At 30.8% G+C, this 20,659-nt stretch overlaps 1 protein-coding gene across 2 annotated transcripts in view; it reads left to right on the top strand.

Moving 5' to 3' along the window:
• Positions 1-20,659, top strand: part of LOC128994767 (glutamate receptor 1-like) — a 364,312-nt gene that overhangs the window by 211,907 nt on the left and 131,746 nt on the right. The window contains exon 2 of one of the 2 annotated variants that reach the window (XM_054419530.1): positions 20,391-20,543. The exons of the other annotated variant lie outside the window; for it this stretch is intronic. Coding sequence (XP_054275505.1) covers positions 20,391-20,543 — 153 coding nt within the window. The remainder of the gene's footprint in view (positions 1-20,390; positions 20,544-20,659) is intronic. 2 annotated transcript variants of the gene reach the window in all.

The raw sequence follows: 20,659 nt of genomic DNA, 5'->3' as shown, positions 1-20,659 counted from the left end.
AAAATGTTATGTAGGCATATACTGTTCCTAAGCATTTATATTTTGTGTAGATTTAACAAGTTAATAAATAAAGGAATGTGCGTTTGGTACTATACTTACTTTCTTACTTACTTAGACTCTAGCATCACAGTCCATTGTACATCCTCAATCGTATTGGCACCCACCCATTATAAAATTTTCTGTGTAAAATTTCAAGACCAATGCATGGCTTAGAGTGATTGGCACTGTTACCATAGGCCAATACTAATTTTTTCACCCCCATTCATTCACCCGAATGTAAATGTAAACTCTAAGCGAGTTATGTCCACAAAGCTGCTTGAGTTGGGGGCAGTGAGGCAACGTTGGATTTAGTTTTATAGCCAAAATTTGTATTGACTATCTTAAGTCAATTAACCCTTACCACTCTCATGTAGGCCTATGCCCTACACCCTAGGACCTACAATCTATCAAATCTACACACAATGTAAATGCTTAGCTACAGTATATGCCTACATAACATTTTATTATTTACGTTTATCTTAATATCACGTCATCAGGTGCATAAGATATTACATGATTAATAGATTGGTGTTATTTAATTTTGATAGTTTTGATTTTGGTATCACTTACTATTATGTGTAATTTTTTACTTTTAACCTTTTTTTAATTGCCCAGATGAACAAGCTAGAATGCTCACAAATAATGCATCGAAACGTTTGCCAGAACCTGCCTCATTACAACCCTCTGAGCGAGGATAATTTAAACGGCAACAGTTCGTGTAACTTTTCTGTACACTAAATAAAACGTCAACGGTTCAGTAACACAAAATTAATCAATTTTAACACTTTGGATTTATATAAGACCTTTGCCTGGGCATATACAATGAATATATGTCATTGACAGAATAATTGGAGAAATTTAAAAACTAACACAAAATGTTCCAATTTTCAAATAGCTCTGGAGCCTAAACGGTTCATCGGAGATTACCACATTAGGGGTGCATTTTGTAGCAAATTTTGTGTACTTTAATTTTTATAATATAGACTAATAACAAAAAGTTGATAGTTTTTGAGTTATAAGCTAAATATTACAAAAAATATAATTTTTTCCATATTTTTCTCATTTTTGTCAATGTTGCGTCAAGAATTTTTGTTGGCAAACCTCAGATTCAGATTCAGCACCCTAAAATACATAAGAAATGGAAAAAATCAAAACTACCCCAAAACTTTCCTGGTAAAAACACAAATTAACTGAATTTCCAGCTTATTAAATTTTACCTCATTATAAGGTGGGAATAAATATACATCTTAACACACATCTTTTGGCAATATAATACCGCCAAAAATGTTTTAATAACGTAAAATCCTTTAAAAAATTTGTTATTATGACAAGTTTTAGAAAACGCTGTATGACGACACTCTTCGATCTTGTGTCAGATAAGATGTATGATGCAGCGTTGACTCGTCGACAACGTCATATGGCGATTTATGAGAAACTAAAACTCTCGTAGACAATTTTCCTCAAAAGCACATACGTCTAAAAAATCAATATCGTTAAAAAATATAGACCATCAGTTTGGTGGAACTTTTGAAAATTCTAAAATATCAAAGACTAAATTGGAAATAACTTAGGGCACTGAAAAATGTTTATGGTTCAAATATTTCGGACAAAACGTTTATAATCGAAAAAGAGAATATAAGGACAGTAATTTAAGTTTGCCTATTAACTAAAAAAAAACTCTTGATATTTCAAAGTAAATTCAATGGGCCTTTATTTTAGTGTTCTTACTATCGATGTTGATTAAATGATGGTAGAACAACGTTTTATGATATACAAACTAAAACAATGCAATTAAGTACAACAGTGTTTTCTTTCTCTTAAAACAATATCTACAAGACATCCGTGAAGTTAATTTGTTCACTAACATCTCAAGACCTGTAACAGGGCAGTGTTGTAAGTCCCCCTCTCAACATGAAGCTATTCTTGAGAGTCGGTTTTATTTCAAATATAAGTTAAGATTCGTGCTTTAGTCACATTGTGTACCATTCAGCAATGTAGTAAAGTTTATTATTCACCGGGTACTTTAAGCATACACCACTAACTACTATTTACAATTCACTCTATATATGAACAATGAATACAGAACCTGTATTCATCGATACTAGTCAGAACTGATATACCTCTTAACACTGTGCTGAAATTTTTAAGGTAATTTAACATTAGTTTAAGTTTTGGTCTGTGACTGACCTGAAGTGGGATTAATCTTGAATTCCAGGTACTACAACTAAATTAATATTCTATTTGGCCATATTTAACTTGAAGTTTGCTAACAACTGCTACGTAATCACATTAAACACAAAGACTTTTAAAATATACTATACATCACCCCAGTTTTGTCTGTTTATCAAACTATATTTGGAAAACACATATTAAGTTTTATAGGTTGAAATCATTCAGATACTTTTAAGACGTAAGAGTGGGTCCCTGGAGAGGGAAAATCACCTAGCATCGTGATCGGTTGTGTCAAAAATATAATCTTCTTCACCCTCCCTTTAGTTTTTTCTCACTAACACTCTAAACACCTCCAAGTCACTTTAACTTCTCCTATCACAAAGTTTCGTTCCTTCTTCCGTCTAAACTTTCTTCTATTTTTCGTCACCAATCTAACATATAGCGTTTTAGAACTTGTTTTTTAATCTATTCCAAGGTCACATCCATAGTGGCTTTTAACAATCACTTTTGGTTGAATCAAATGTGCGTAGTCAATAAAAACCACGCTAGACTTTATACACATGACGTAATGGTCTTCCTTCTTTATACTTGGGTTTTAAATATTAGTTTTCTTTAGATGTGTTGTAATTCACCTGCTTTATGAGCTTTAATGCAACTATTACTGATTCAAATGTCAGTGACAGATCAAAGGTGTTATTGTTAAGTAGTCTACAAAGGCATATTTAAGAAAATATAAGAGTAATATAAAACTAAATATTATTTATCTATAAACATTTTTTGACAGGTCCATTTCATAATTTGTGTTACAGGCTTTAAGTGTAAAAGTATCTTTCATATGAACTTGTTAACTGTTATTAACATCGTTTTAATCTGTTCTAGGTATGGATTCGTATTAGTAGCTGCGTAAAAAGGTAACGTGCATCTATAAAAAGCAAATTTCATTTTGTAATCATCAAACTAATTAGTAGCTTACTTTGAAAGCTAACGAAACTTTATCAGCCCAGGTAATGGAGGTTTCACATCATCTACTCAAATAAAGAAAGGCGATCTCTAGGGCCTATAAAGCTGTTCTAACTCTCAAGTGGCTTTTAGCATACCGTTAAAGCTTGTTAATTGTTCACTAAATAAATATGTTTTATAAAATCAAAAAATTACATCTGACCTTTTTGTGAATAATATGAGTGTTGAAATGCACAATTGATGTTGGTAAACAATGACTGAAACCATTGCATAACCATTTTCGACATAATTTTATTAGGGCCTACGGATTTCCTTCTTTTAATCAAACATAGCAAATTACAAATTATAAACAAAATTTTGATAGAATTAATCCGTAGGTATTTTTTCTTACACAGATATATATTTTTAACAATGTTTGTTGAAAACAAAAGAGCGAGATACTACTAAGTGAGTCCAATTTTGCGGTCAGCTGCCAACAGACGAAGGCTTCTGACATATTGACATTTCATTATCGATTTATGACAAACTGTCTTTTCGAGTATAGGCATAGCTTGGGTCACAAATTCCATATTTTATTTGTCACTTTTCACTTACCTTTTTAAATATTTCTTATTTTGAGCGTGTAACTAACTGTGATGCAATAGTCAACGAAAATTATTTTAAGATCTGCATTGAATATTGATAAAACTAGCTTTTTTCATTATTAATTTAAACAGTTAAAAATTTCAATGTAAAACGCTTGACCCTTTATAAGATGGGATAAAAATGTGTAAGTGTTAAGAACTGGGGGTTTTAAGTAAAAATAACTCCACATTTACTTTGACACTCCACGTCGCAATCGTCTTTTTACCACAGAAAGCTGATAATGTTGATCTTCCATTACTGAAGCTGCTCAGAACTTCTACACTCAAACATCAATGTCAAGTAGCATGACATTTTGATAAAAATAGTCTATCTCAAAATGCACAAAATATGTGTTGAGAAGCTCAGAATCAAAACATTAGTCGTTGTTGCAATTGAATTAAAACAATGCCTAAACATTTATTCTGTTATTATCAAAATAAATATCTATGACGATAAATATAAAGCATACAGTAACATTTGAATCAATCGTTATTTAACCTCAAATAATCGGAAAACTTATCCAAAGAATCAAGAATGGTTTTCTAAAAATTAACACTTATGTAACAACAAAATGTGCCAATAGAAGCAAACTAAAAATACTTTCAGTTAAAAATGTGTAATTTTATGTCAAAAGACGTAGCCTTCATGTGTATATATTTGTTCTTTTGAAATGCCTAAAGTGTGTCGAGAAAAAATATTTTTGGACTTAAACATCCCGGCCTGTTGTTACAACTTTATCTAAGATGAACTTTATGGTTAGATAAGGCCGAGATTCGGAAGGATTTTAAATCGAATAATAGGGTGAACACACCATTCATTAATGCTATTTTACGACTCTTTTACTGTGGGTTATACCTTTGTAAAATAATCCTCGTTTTCAATCCACCCAGGCATACGTTATAAAAAAGTACCTCATACAAAATTAGGTGGAGTAAATGTGATGTTATCCCCTTTTAAGTTCTTATATTAAATAACGTAAAATTAATAATTTCCTGAACTCTATAACTGGAAACTATTTACAACCGTGTATTTCTTATTTATATTGGTTGATAAAAAGTCATGATTTAAAGTATTTTTCTTTACCCTTTACCTCAGGTTGTATAGCATGAAATTAGTAATTAGCATGTTAGTCATTTAATATTTATAATTAGGTGATCACTCTTTAATAAAACCTATTGTTATTGCTAAAACTCTAATCTAAACAATATACATATCCGTGAAAGACCAAACAATTTTGTTAGGTTTATTACTCATTGACCACCAGTAGTTGAAAGGAAAGGTTCATATGTGTTGATGTTATTCACAGCTTGAATATTAATAATGCAATTGTGGACAGCGAATGGTGACTCGATAAATGCAATAACCTAATCACATTCTATTGCAACCACTGAATTGCCAACGTGACACATTTAGTGGCTCTTGTTGGAGTTTTGCGTTCCCGGTACCAATTATATATTGATACCCTTTGGTTTTAAAACGTGTAAAGAGAATGGCAAATGGCTTTCGTTTGCTTTGCGTTTCTCTTTGAAATTGAAATAGATAATATTTAAAATTAAAATAAAAATGTATTAATTCATAATAGAGGTCGTCCAGTGGTTGAAAACATGACCAAAAATATGTGACGTACAGACTTCTCTATTTTCACCCACGCTGTAAATAAAACATGTGCTTTTGAATTTATTATATTTTTTCTGTTTACACTTCGTTGCTATTTTGTCACCAGCATAGGTAACCCATAAGGCTGATGTAATTTCTTTTAATTTTAAATTAATTTGTTGTGCTTTTTTGAGCATATTTTAATTTATGAAGGGATTCCGAACATCTACAGGATAACACATTTCTAACAGTATAAGTAGATTTACCCTGTGGTGCACAATAGCTAAGAAAAAAGGTTTAAAAGAAACATTCTTGCTATTAAAATAGGGCATTTGTTAACAATGGATGTTTTTAATGTCCTGTCACATCCTAAAGACGCTGGTTCTAGCCAGAACTGTTTTACATACTACTTCAGGCTAGATCTAGTTGTTGCGGCATTATCACATGGATAAAATCCATTGGTGATTGGCGGGATTCGACCCAGGACCTTGTGGTCCGAAGCCCCGCACTATTCAACTTTATCAAATCACTCTCCCCATTTTTGTTGTTATCCTTACAACATTTTATATTTTCATTGATAGATCTGGTTAAACAAAAACATAAAAAACCCATTTATTGGTTTATATTTTTAAAAGTCTAGATAAATATTTCAGCTTAAAACTCTCTCAACGTATACATTTGAAACTCGCTTCATTCCTTTTCACGAATTAAAAAGGGTGAAATGTGTACCATTTTTCGTAAACGATGCATTTAATTTTGTGATTTTACTTTTGAGCTAAAATATAGAATTGATACAAAGAAAATAAAATAATATTAAATGATGATTTGGTTTATAATCACGTTCAGATATAAGCTACTGGTAGTTATACTATCGTTCTCAAAGTTATAATTCGAATTTACAGTATAATTTTTTATACAAATTTTGTTGTTGCATTATTGATAACTGATTGGTACCTAAGCCTTTTTTGACAATTTAATGTCCTATTCTGAAATAAAATATTTATTGTTTATCCTAGAAAATTGACTTAAATGATTCCATTTTATTTTTTCGGAACTTTGTTCTTATTTATTTTTATCGTAAACTTTTAATGTAAAAAAAAACTTAAGTTTCATATCGTATTAAAATTATTTCAACTGCTATACGATAGTTTTACAATGAAAACTAGAAATGTTATTTGGATTAACAATTAATAGAAACAGCTATCATGTAAACTTAAACCGTGCAGTTGGTGTTTTTGTGGCGTGGTTCTCTATGGTAGAATGGCGACAATAAAATATCATTTGCGGCATTTTAACAAGGGGCCAGGCCCAAGTTGGGGTCGTCAATAACATTGTAATGTGATTTCGTTATAAATGTGGAAACCCACATATGTGCCGAGATTTAAAAATACCTTTTTGCTTTCCTGATTTAAATCACTATGTAGGACATATTGTACTGTATACCAACCTTTATATTTTGTTACAGTCCTAAAAAACGTATTACAATTGGTCTGTAGTCTTGTTTTCTGTATCTTCATACTTGTGTCGTCTACTATTTCCTACATTCAAACTTTTGGTGGACACAAAAGAAGCTAGGTTTCCTTTGAATAACTGTTTTTCTGTACAAAGCCTATAATTTGATTGTGATAGTGGTTAGTAATCATTCATTGCAATATGAGTTTAAACAACTAACCGTTGATGCAACTTATTTTTTTCAAGATTCAAAATACATTATTAAAGTAACAAACCCCGTTGAGAAAGGTTAGCGGTTGTGAAAATAGTTTATTCTGTTTCAATTATTTTCAAAAACTTATTTAAGATTTTTAATTTCATCTTAGGGCGATTTAATTACGTTTTTACGTAAGAAATAAAAATTAATAGTTACTTTTATAAGTAATAGATCGTTCGTCAAACCCAAATTTACATTTTAAATAGAAAAATTAACGTTTACTATATAAACATAACCTAATTGCAAAGTAGTGTTAACAAAGACGACTTTTGAATTTAAATAAAAATGTATATGTGTGAGATGGTATTTTAGCAGAATGGCCTTCACAGAAAGAGATGAAGAGTACGACAATAGTTGACAATAAAAGCTTTTACGTCGTCACCAAGGGTTTTGGCGAAGTGGATAATGTATTTGACCTAGAGTCTTTCTTTGTAAAATGGTATCATCAATGCGTAATATAAAGGATAGAATAGGTTATAATACATTTTACAGCAGCACGAGAAGTTGTGTTATGAAGCTTTTAGCTGAACTGGAAGGACAAACATTATTAGTTGGAATTGAACCTTTATATGAAAGAAACAATGAAGAACTTGTTTATATTAACAGTATAATTATGTATCCCTATATTGTTTTAACAAGAAAACAAATATCTAATAGAGTAAACTCAATGGCATCTTAAAAATAAAATAAAATATAAATCTGTAATTTCTTTAGTATTACTATAAAACTAATCGAGCATGCAAAATTGTTATGCTTACATTTAAATCTATAGCATTTTTTTCCTTGGACGCTAAGCACGAGCCTGGGATTGTTTTTAACATAACTTCAGGCTAGACCTAGGGGTTGCGGCATTATCACTTAGATAAAATCCATTGGTGACTTGGCGGGGATCGAACCCGGGACCTTAGGGACTGAAGTCCCGCGCTCTAACCACTACGCCAGCTCGCTCCCCCAAAAAATTTATAGCTTAACCTAACCCTCCATCAGAATCATAATTTGTACTTGGTGCGTGTTGGCTATCTCTCATTAGTGAGACGGCCTGCAGGGAATGGAATAAATGCAGCTATGTCATGGATTCTTTATGAAAACACCAATAAATTTAAATAAAACGTCAGTAAATAGAATGTGCTCCACTTATTTTTACGCAAAATCTAGATTTAATATTGACTCAAATTCATATTATTTGGCAAAACTTTAGAAGATTAGTAACTAAACATGCGAACTCAACAAAAATAAATCTAACAAATCAATGTATTTATATTATTTACTTTACAAATTTTTTGGCACTTCTGTCACTAAAATTACAGAATGTGTTACACATTAACTTTTGTATCAGTCATCAATCAAAGATTAGGATTTACTTTTCAGAACCAATAAAGCTTGTGGCGACTGGATCAGAGGGTAGGTGACACTTCTCAAGGATTTGTGAAAGGGGGCGTGACGGGGGGGGGTTGTTGACTGGGGGGGGGGTTGACAGGGAGTTGTAAGGGGAGAGATTGATCAAAACCCTTGAGGCCACCTCAATAAATATCACTCCCAGAGTGTCTCTTTCATATGACGTCATTAAAGTAGAGTTTAAAATATAAATGCTTATCAGTTTGTAAATATTTGAATACAGAAATACAAATTTTTTCTAAAGATGTAAGAAGATTACAAGTTTTTAGCTTAGATTTTATATAAAAAATATCTCTACTGTTTTTAATTAGACCTGATTTATAAACATATGTATTTATTATGCAGTTATTTGGTTTTCTTTATAGCTGTAATATTGACCAAACAAATAAATTTACAGTTTTGTTGATTGATATTTAGAGACAATATTTACAACTGATTACTTTCTAAATTGTATTTTGTTGATACAAAATCTACCTATTAAATTTGATTTTTATTTATTAGTTATATTCATTGTGATTCTAACAAATTGCGTATAGTGTTTCTAGTTGTTTCTAGGTAGGAACCTTATTACCTTCATCTTTGTATTTTATCCGAATCAAGAATTGACTGAGTTATAACTAAAAACAAAGCTGTTACGTAGGCCTATACAAAGAAAATTAAAAATACTCACATTGAAAAGCAGTTAGCGAAAAAATAATGACAACTTCCTACCGGGGATATTAAAAATGGTTACCGTTAAATTGTACTTTCGTTATTTGTCAAGAACCCTGCAATACTAAAATAGTAGCCTCTATCTTTTGTGGTTCCCATAAGCCGGTCCTCTAAATCCCCAATTTCCAGCCCACAGTGACCATTAGCAATTTGTTAAAAGAACTGTAGTCTCTGGATTTTGTAAGTTGCTGCTGTCTTGGTGGATCAAATTCAAGGAATGCCAAACATTCTCATATTCAAAGTGGACCACGGCACGGGACGCAAGGTATTGATGTTTGTCCCAGACATGAAGAAGGTTAGGTTATGTTAGGTTAGGTTTGCTTAGGTTAGGTTAGGTTAGGTAAGGTTAGGTTAGGTTAGGTTAGGTTAGGGGGTTCCAGACGAGTTGTTGTCTGGACATAATAACGGTCCCAACTTAGCCTAGTGTTCAACACAAATTACGAAAGCTCCACCTGATCTTCATTTACAAAAGAAAGATGAGCTAAGCTTCAAACGTTTTTTGGGGTCTTGGCAAGGTTTTGTTGGAAACGGTTTTCTGCAAGTAAGACATTTTTTTAGTTAACGCTCCATATCCTCGTTGATCTGAAAATGTTCACCAGAGGACAAGGAAGGGGTATCATCAGCAAAAAGCAGGGTACCATCACATAGGTCTTTCACCATGATAATTAATAGAAGTAGCTCTAAAATGGATCCGTGGGTGAGACCAAGATCCACAGCTGTCTAGATAGAAGGATCTGAGAGCAGCAGCCGTCGATTTTTCATGGCGAAATAGAAAACTGAATATCAATGAAGAGTTTCTTCCCATCATATTTGTTCTCTTGTCTTGTAATGGTGTCAGTGTGGTCAAAAGGAAAATTTGCTGATCAGAAATTAATAATTAAATCGTGGAAAACAAATGGTGGCTCAATGAATGCAATAACCTAATTACATTCTGTTACAGCCAATGAATTATAAATGCAACACATTGCCTTGCTCGTGTTGCAGTTTTCCGTACTCAGAACCAATAATTAAAGACTATGTTGATTTTGTTAATGATTTTAACATTATTCAACCTTATCATTATTCTTTTTGACAGTTTTAAAACCTAACTAGATTTAAATCATGACACAGTATAAAAGTCCTGAATTAATATATATTTCACTAAATTGAATCTACATTGCAAGCTTAATGCATTGGATATGTTATTAATATTCCCTTTATAATTAAAATCTCTTCAATATTGCTGGATTCCATGTTGCAATTGATGAGTCGGTTGTAATATTTTGTCGTATTGACGTTCGAAAATAAGCTACAAATAATTATAATATATTCGTAAAGTATCAAAATCATATTCAAAATCTTTGGTCGTATTTTACTATTAATTAGTTGTTCAGTAATGTTTAATGTTTTTTGTTCATAATGGTCTGGTATGATAAAAATTATATTTTGCTTTAACAATAAACAATGTTCTTCGATCAAATATTATTTTACTTGAATTCAATAATATTCAATCCTTTTTTACATGTAATTGTTAAACTAAAGCTAGCAGATACAATTTTAAACTGTAAACTAGTAAATCAGGTCGTTTTGAGGTGCGGTTCTCCATGGTAGAATGGCGACAATAAAATATCATTTGTGGTATTTTAACAAGGGATCTGAGCCAAGTTTGGGCCGTCAATAACATTGTAATGTGATTTTACAGATGTGGAAACCCACATATGGGGTGAGATGTAAATCTGCCTTTGTTTTTTTCTGTACTAGTTTAACACTCTCTATTCTGATACAATATACTCACTGTTCACCAACCTTTGTATTTGTGAATAATCACAAAAACTATTCCAACTATTCTGCTGCAACAGGAATACTAAACGATCTATCTTATTCTAATCTCAGTTATTAAAAGAAGTCAAATCGGTATTGCATTTTTTGGTTACGAATAAAATGGTTGAATCTATCTAAAAAATCAAATTATTATGACATAGTCATGTCAAAAATATGTTTTTATAGGCATAGATTTATCTTCAAATATTTTTCATTAAATTCTATTCTGTTTGTTTTTGTTTAACGTATTAAATAAAATAGATATAAGTCTATAGCTTGAAATCGTTGCAAGTGTCAAGATATAGCTACTAAACTGTTATTCAATGTTTACCTACGTTTATTTACTAATGAAATTGGGGGGAAATAATTCAGTAAATGAATATTTATCATATCTATTAGCTTCAAGTTAAGATGAAATTACATTTAGCACATTTATTAAACACTTTTTTACCCTTTGCTTATATAACCTTATCCAATCATATAGTTACCCAGAGAAAGATCAATATACCTGCCATTTATATCGTTGTCGTTTGATTGATAACCGTTTGATATTTTATTTGCTATAAGTTATATCACAAAACGATATTTCTTCCTAAGCCAATTAAAAGTAAGGATTTAATCTGAAACTGAAAAGATGTTTGTATTTCTAAGCTGTAAAATTCAACATTTAATTGCAGTTTTTTTCATATTTTTTACATATTAAATTTACACCACATATTCGTTTATTCTTACCCGTGTTCCCACACACCAAAAACCACAGTATATTTTCGTGGATGTCCCAATGCGTTGTTAACTAACCATAATTTACGCTTTATGGCTGTGCTCGAACAACGTAACCCGTTGTTTTATGGTTTTGTATTGTCGTGTATAAACCATTTATGATAAGTCTTATAGAGAAGGAAATTTGTATAAACGATTGACTTTTACATCTTGACCAAGGCTTTGAATCGGTTTATTTTTTTTATTTTTTATTATTGTTTTAGGAAGCTAGGCACGAGCCTGGAATTGTTTTTCACATTACTTCAGGCTAGACCTAGGGGTTACGGCACTATCACTTAGATAAAATCCATTGGTGACTTGGTGGGGATCGAACCCGGGACCCCAGGGACTGAAGTTCCACGCTCTAACCACTTTATATGAATCGGTTTCTTAGAGATTAGCGATATTATAAAATGTTCGTTTATTTGTTGTACGCGAACCTAAGGTCGAAATTCGTATATAATTTTATGTATAAATATATATGGTTGTCAATAAGGGTTGCCTCTGTATCTTTTGTTTTTCACCCACCTACTTGAATGTTTAGGATGGATGGTTTAAGATCTTGTAGAGTAACGAAATGTAACGATAAATTTAATTTTCTTAAGAGATTCGTCCCTTGCGTTTATTTTTTTATAATTACGACCTTATAATGGTGGTAAATCACTATCAATGGCGTGGATAGTGTGTTAAAAGAATAGCCTTCACAGAGTGATATGAGAAGTGTGACAACAGTTGACAGTAAAAGCTTTCATGCCGTTGGGATTGTCGAAAACCTTCTGTTAAAGTGTATAATGCATTTGACGCCGAGTCTTGTCTTAAAACAATCTATGGTGTCAACAATATGCAATAAAAATAATACAAATCATGAGTATTCACAAAAAGTAATTGTTATGAGGTAAGACAACTTGTTACTAAGTTATATTAAACCAAATCTAACAAAAGATTAACCAAAAAAATGCGCTGATATTTGCTATACATGATATGAGTTTTTATTCTTGTAAAATGTGTAAATTGTTTGAATAATTTCACAGACTAGTGAAAAATAATGAATTTAATAATAACGAATATCCAAAATTGGTGTTGTTCATGATAACCATCAAAAGTCTGGCATTTAATAACTTTAATTACCATTAAATAGACATAAAATATGGCGGCAGATAAAAGAGAACGCTCTACAAGTAGACGGCATGGATATGATACTCTTTGACTTTTAATATTGCCAATATGAAAACTATATTTTAATGCTATAATGTTCACTTAATAGCATTTAGCAACTGCACTAAATAAACACAAATGCTTACTTGATACCGTACAAGTTAATTAATAAAACGGTGGTAAATGTATAGTAGTTTAGTAACACAATAAAATTATGTTTTAGCTGGTCATATAAGTAACCATCATTAGATGTTCATTTGGTTTGCTGTACAAAGCTGATGATTTTGTTTAATTCATTCCCTGTTTTAGTGCATATTTCCATGACTATAAATTAAGTCTGAAGTAACTTATCATTTAATAGCATAGTTATTACTAAACAACATTTCTATCAAACTAGTGTCATAGCACAGTATATTGATGTATTATCCTGTAATATTGACCACTGTACTTGGGTGAATCCACACTTCAAAATTCAACCATTGGATGGCTCGCTTTTAAATTAAAACACTCAAATATTGCCGGATATAATGCTGCGATTGATGAATTGGTGGAAATGTTATATCATAATGACGTTCGGAGATAAGCTACGAATGATTATATTTTATTTTTAAAATAGTTCGTTGGAGTTTCAACAACCGATTGTTTTAAAGCTACCACTACAAAGATTAATCAATATATTCTTGATAAATTGTGTCAATAACTGTTTCACGTTTTATGTCCATGTTTTATAGGATTTATATTTTTATCTCTTAATTAATTTATACAATAAAGCCTGTCACTGATAGCTTGTTTTTTTTATTTTATTTTTTTTATTTTACAACCAGATTGGTTGTAATGTATATATTTGCTAATAAATTAAATGTAATCTATCAACTAACACGTTTCGTACGAAACAAAAAAACAATATATTTCATACAAAATTAATGTTAGAATGCAATACATCCTTAACCTAAAAACTACGGGTCTCTGTTGTAGTATGGCGACAATAAAATATCATTTGTGGAATTTTAACAAGGAGCCTGGGCCAGGTTGTGGTCGTCAATAGCATTGTAATGTGATTTGGTTGATCTGAAAGTGTAAAATTCCACATATGTGGTGAATTTCTAATGTGACTTTTGTGATCTGATTTAATTATTGATCTAGATATACTGTACCGTTTACTGTTATTAAACTTGATATTTTTTTATCGTAACAACTGTTCCAACTAGTTAAACTGTAGTTTCTGCTTCTACACACATTCATCGTCTGCTATTCTCAATATTTGAATGCATTGATGGGCCAAATGGACCTCAGCATCATTTAAGAGACTATTCTAAGAACAGCTTGCGTTAGTCTTTTAATTGCAATCAAACTCATTATAATACCAAATTATAATAGAAAAATACATGTTTCTGAATCAACACATTAGAAAAAAACACCAATCTCGTTAAAACTGAAATTTGTATACTTGGCAAATCTGTTATTTACAACCTCATACCTGTTTGGTTTTTAATTTTTTCCCCGCAAACCTTACCTACTACATCTTTCTAAATCTCCCAATCCGTTGTAGCTAACAATAGTTTACGCTTTATAGCAGTGCCCAAACATTGCAATCCGATTTTATTAATGAATTTTGATAGGTAAAAGTTTGTATAAGAGTCGTTATGGCAATTCCTATGGATAAAGAATGTTCTATACGGTTGACTGTTGTAACATAGAGGTAACAATTTTAGGATATAAGAGAGCTGATAAAATGTTGTCAACAAAGCTTATTACGAATTTTACATATAACTTTAAGAATTATACGAAAATACTACCTTTATGAGCAAAGTGAACTCATGATATCAACTTGATATAACTTCAAGTATGTTTCATGTCAAAAATGTGTTTTAGAAGAATGGTCTTCACAGAGAGAGATGAGGAGTGTGACAACAGTTGACAGTAAAAGCTTTTACGCCGTCGGTAAGGGTTTGTCGAAAACCTTCTGTTAAAGTGTATAATGCATTTGCCCCCGAGTCTTATCTTAAAACGAATGGTCCCCAATGAGTAAAAGAAGAATACAAAAATTCTATCTACAATACAGAAATTCATAATACAATTGTGTTTTTTAGCTATTACCAAACTAAAATTATAAAATTATGTTCCCTACAGTTGCCTGACAAAGCGGGGGTTTCCTTTCACTGATTATAGAACACAGGTAGCTAATTGACGCATTTACTTACTTTAGCCCCACTCATTTTACTTTGCATACATAGTATGCATCGTATTTTTCATTGTGAAAGAGTTCTATACTGCAAAAGAAGTTAGATAATATGCTACAAACATTGCTTAACAAACAAAAATGAATGATATGTATTCAACTGTCATGTTAGATCAGTTCCGTTTGTGAGAAATTTTATTTTTTATTTTAGTTACTAACCTTACGTACCGTTATTAATGAACAGAACTCGTTATTCCGTCGTTTTTGTGAGACAGCCATCTTAGGCACCATAATTATTAATTGTTTAAATTAGAACCATAACATATTTTTTTATTTGAATTGGACGACGTATAAAACGTATTAATTGGTAACGATCAACTTATAAAATCTTGTATTATTTAACCCATTAAAATTCTACTTTTTTACATAAATAAATACAACTAAGGCTTTTTTGTTCATCTCAAGGATTTCTTTAGAGACAATGTTTACAACTGACTACTAATAAGCCTAACACTTTCGTTTTATTCGTGGTACTTAAGTGTGCAGATGTTTACATGTTTAAACTCTTACAGATATAATTATATTATATCTTTATTGGATTAAAAACACATCAAAAGAAAATAAACTTAGGCCTAATACAAAACATTGACTTAATTGATTAGTGCAATAAAAGAAATGCTGGATAAGGTAAATAAGTAAAGATGTAAAATTATCTAATTTCCATCACTCACTTTATAAAATCATGGATTTTGTGTACTGTATTTCGCAAGTCCAACATAAGTAATTATATAAAACTGCTCTAACGCACAAAGACATATAGTCACAAGCTTATAGGTTGTTTAATACAATATAGTTTTTCTTAAAATTAATGCTAGAAACCGTTTTCTTATTCAAGACTATTTTCTTCTTCTTTATTCAAGACTATAGTCATGTTTTCGCCTACCTTTTTACATGACCTTTCTCTATTTGCATTATATTATTCTTATTATAATAAAGGTCGTTAAATTATTCTATTCCATTCATCTTAACGCAATACATTCAGATTGTATAGACAGGCGTTTCAATTATATTTTTAACGAAAGCAAAAAGAGAAAGAGAAATCAACACAATCCTGCTTTTGTATTAAAAAGTTACTTTTTTCTCTATGTAGTGCATCCTTATTACTAAAATTAACAATAATGTTGACTGTAAAAATCATAACAACGAATATTTTTTTTCCTCCATTGACTGCAAAGTCGTAAAATAACAAAAGGCGTTATACGTCAACTTTTGTATCAGCCATCATCAATCAAAGATTAGGATTTTCTTTTCAGAACTGAGGAGTGGATAATCTTGCGGAGACTGGATCAGAGGGGGAATGACACATCTCAAGGATTTGTTGTGGACGTGACAGGGGGAGGGGGGTTTGTGGGGGTATTTTGGGGGGAGTGCTGATCAAATCCCCTGGGGCCACCTCAATACTCATCGCTTCCCGAATGTTTTTATGATATTACGGTGTGTGATCTGTAAATTATTGACCACACGATTTTACGATGTATTGACTTATTATGGACGAAAGTACTGTTAATTGTAATCTACTGTGTGCAATATCATGGGGCTCGATTAGTCTAAATAATAATTGGTTTTTATTATTTATATTTGGTTTACAATGACCGACGTTGTTGTGAAAGTATCCAAAAAACATTAAAATCTTGCAATTAAATAACGTAAAAGAAAATGTATAACCAGTTATAATATTAAACTAGATCATTACGTTGTATTACTATCATAAATACGTTAATGTCAAAAATGTATCAAGCTTAAATAGAAAAGTATACATGATGTTCTATTTAAAAATTTGGTACACATGAAGAAATACGATGGAGCTTAAAACAATAACTTAAAATGTCTTATGCCTACAAATTCATATGTGTTTCGCCTACTAATAAATCAGCAGTTATTTATTTAGTGGCCATTGTACATTTTCCAATTTACTGTCAATTATTAGTTATGTATTATTTACAAATACTGATGTTGTTGTTTAAGTATCTACAAAGCATTAAAATCTTGCAATAAAATAAGGCAAAATAAAACGCATAACTAGTTATAATATTAATCCAGATCATTACTTTGTATTCCTTGCATAAATACGTTAATGTCAAAATGTATATTTATCAAACTTAAAAATAAAATCATACATGAAGTTATATTAAAAAATGTGGTACAAATGAAGAAAATTGAAAAATAAAAATTAAATTTAAAAAAAATCATTAATTAATTGAAATTAAAGAATTGAATTGTGATGGAGCTTAAAACAATAACGTAAAATGTCTGATAATAGCCTACACATTTAGGTGCTTTTTTTTACTAATAAATCAGCAGTTATTTATTATTGGAAATTGTACATTTTCCAATTTACTGTCAAAATACTCTGAGAAATTAAGTTAATGAACGTGATGACTTATAAAATGTTTTAAATGATAAGACTATGTATAGTGGTATTCATCCAGTATTTACACACAAAAGTTAAATACTGTAAAATAAAAACCTCTGGGGAAACAGACTAACCCACCTGATAGTATATTATTCATAAAAAACAGGTTATCCATGAAACTTTCTGGCAGTCTTTCCAAATATTTTAGGCTTTAAAACTCAGCTCATGATAAAAGATATTGTTATTGCCTTGAAAGTGTATTAGATCAAGTAGTTCCCCCAACAACCGTAAATCTTGGTGTTTTCGCGTTGCTCCATGGTAAAATGGCGACAGTAAAATATCATTTGTATATAAACCAGGGGTCTATGCCAAAATGAGGCAAAAATGGCCTTGTAATGTGTTTTGGTCGCTAAAGTAAAGGAAAGATTTTTTTAGTAAAAAATTGTTTAATACATTTAGTAATTAAATTTTAATATTATTAAAGTAGTTACCCAATTCAATATTCTGGTGTATATTGTAATTACTATTGTGTAAATGTAAGCAATATGCTCTATATTCTTTAATTTCCCAGCAAGACTTAGTAAATTAGACTTAGATAAATATTTTATTTTTATTTTTAGGGATGCTGTTGTAATGTTATTTTGCAAAGTTGATGTCTAATTAATTTTCTCTTTATACCATATTTTCCGGTTGATAAAAGTATCACTTAACATTAAAATATTTATAAAATATTTAAAACTTTTAACTTTTAAGAGAAGTGATTAAAAGATTAGTTAATTGTGTTTAGTTGCTCCAAACGCAATAGAAAAGTTTATGTTGCTAGTTTTTCTCATAAATATTAAAAAATGATTGTACCACTGACTGATATTACGCTTTTATCTGTAATTATTATCAACAAGAGTAATTCATTAAAATTGATAATCAAAATGGTTTTAAGTCAGAATAATACGAAAACACCCTGCATCATATTCCAATCAAATAGCAACACGTTTACAAGAAAATATCTTTTAGTGGTGGTAGCATTCTATAATGGAATATAAAATAAATATAATTTAATAATTCTTCAATATAAGTAGCAAACCACAAATAGATACAACTATTATTACTGTATGTGACTTGTACTGTATGTAAGAAAAATTCGTTTGGAGGTAAGCTTGTCTAGTTGGTTTTAGCTGTATTAAAATACTGTATGGAATGCATTGTTTGTTATTCGTGAATTTTAAACTTGTAGGCCTAATATTTATTTAACGAGGATTACATTTTACGGAATTGATAGATGTTGGTTTATGAAAAATACGCAGTGTACCTATATGTAAGAATCCTCAAAGTTGGGGGATTTTTCACAGTTAAAATAAAATTTTATATTTTATTTGGGGGCAGAAGTACAAAAGTGTGTACAAAACTTTGTACCTAAAGTACAATTTTATTTGAGCTAGAAGTGTTTTTATTTGTAAGTAACATAATATACTTCTAAACATTTAACTCTTTAAATACACGTTTGAAGGACTTAGACCTACGAATGCCTTGAAAATATTGTAACAAAATAATTAAATAATGCTTACAAAGTCCAAACAAATTAAATCAAACTTTATACAAGTAATATAGCAGTATTACAATATAAAAAATAGAAAATTTATCGCCTCTTCGTGATCAGCGTTCACAATGACTGCATAGATGATCTTCCTGATTGTAGTACAAATCTATATAATATAACAAATATAATAGTAGGCCCATAGTAAATATTAAAATGTATAAAAAGTAAAAATTAAGATTTCAAATTCTTAATCTACTGAAAAAATAAATACATATTTTTTAGGCTGTGTAAGAAGGCCCTGCGGATTGTGGGACTGTGCAGTGTTAGTTAATCTTTTAATCTTTACGCACTTTACAATTATACCATAGTAGACCTAACTCTATTTAGTATAGGCGAATTGATCAAATATAATAGGGAAACAGAAGATAACAATTTGGTTTGTAAATGATAAAGTGAGCTTACTTCACATAATGAGTTTGACATTTAAGGAAAACTGTCCCAAAATCCCTGACAAAGAGGGTATAATGAACGTAGCTCAACAGTGTCATGCTACCTTCATTACATTTTTGCACTTTGACTGGATTATGAGCGTGTTTCAAACATTTCGACTTGAAAAATTGAAGGTAATTTTTAATAGTTATGTTTTCTATATATTTGTTCGCCATGAAAGCAGTTTTTGCAACAAGGAAGCCACACTACTTTTTCATTAAGTAGAGAAAATAAATATACAGTAACATTTAGGTATTCTGAGAAATTTGAATTGTTCAAAAGAGTACTTATTGGAAAACCTATTTCATTTAATTATGAGAAAGGTACAAGATTATATTCCCCAGCGTTCTGGGACTAAGGATGCTTAAAATATTCAACTAAAATGACTCACTTTCGAATTAATAAAAATTACTTGCGCGTATATCGAGTTTATGCCATCATTAAATTTATTGATTTATGAATGATATATACAATCATCTATTTCCTTAATTTAAAATTTAGATATTTGTTAATGACAAGAAGCTTTACCTTTGGGATCATGTTCATGCAATAAAACAACTTAAATAAAATTATTTTCTGCTCCTGTTTTGTTGAATTTAATTTGCTATGTCTTAAGACGCAGGTTTCAACAGATGATCTAGGTCTAAGTAATCTACTGAATTACTTAATTGTTGTTTCCGAGCCTATATTCAATCACGGCATTAAGTTTAATCAATATTTTAGGTTCTAGATGTTAGCAGGCAAGCTGATTTCGGCACATTGCAGCTACAGAACTAGATTTAAGTAACCAACTTATGAACTTGATGAACTAATTAGGTTAAGATAAACATTTAGTTTACAAGCATTGTTGTTACAGGTGCTATATTCGAGCAAGGCACAGATGAAGTTCAGACAGCCTTCAGGTTTGCGATGTTGACGCATAATCAGAACGTCACAGGCCGGAGGTTTGAGCTGCAGGCGTACGTTGACGTCATCAACACAGCTGACGCATTCAAGCTGTCTAGACTGAGTAAGTAATATGTACAGTAAATATATGTGTGGTAAGAGTAAAATCCCGGGATGACATCTTATATTTGTTTTACAAACTATTAGAAATGTATGGGTTGTGTTTCTTTACTGTGGTAG

This window comes from Macrosteles quadrilineatus, unplaced genomic scaffold (genome assembly GCF_028750875.1).
Source record: "Macrosteles quadrilineatus isolate MER2022 unplaced genomic scaffold, UCM_ALF_1.0 Scaffold_5__1_contigs__length_97177068, whole genome shotgun sequence".
Classification (NCBI taxonomy): Eukaryota; Metazoa; Arthropoda; class Insecta; order Hemiptera; family Cicadellidae; genus Macrosteles; species Macrosteles quadrilineatus.
This window is presented reverse-complemented; position numbering and strand designations above follow the sequence as displayed.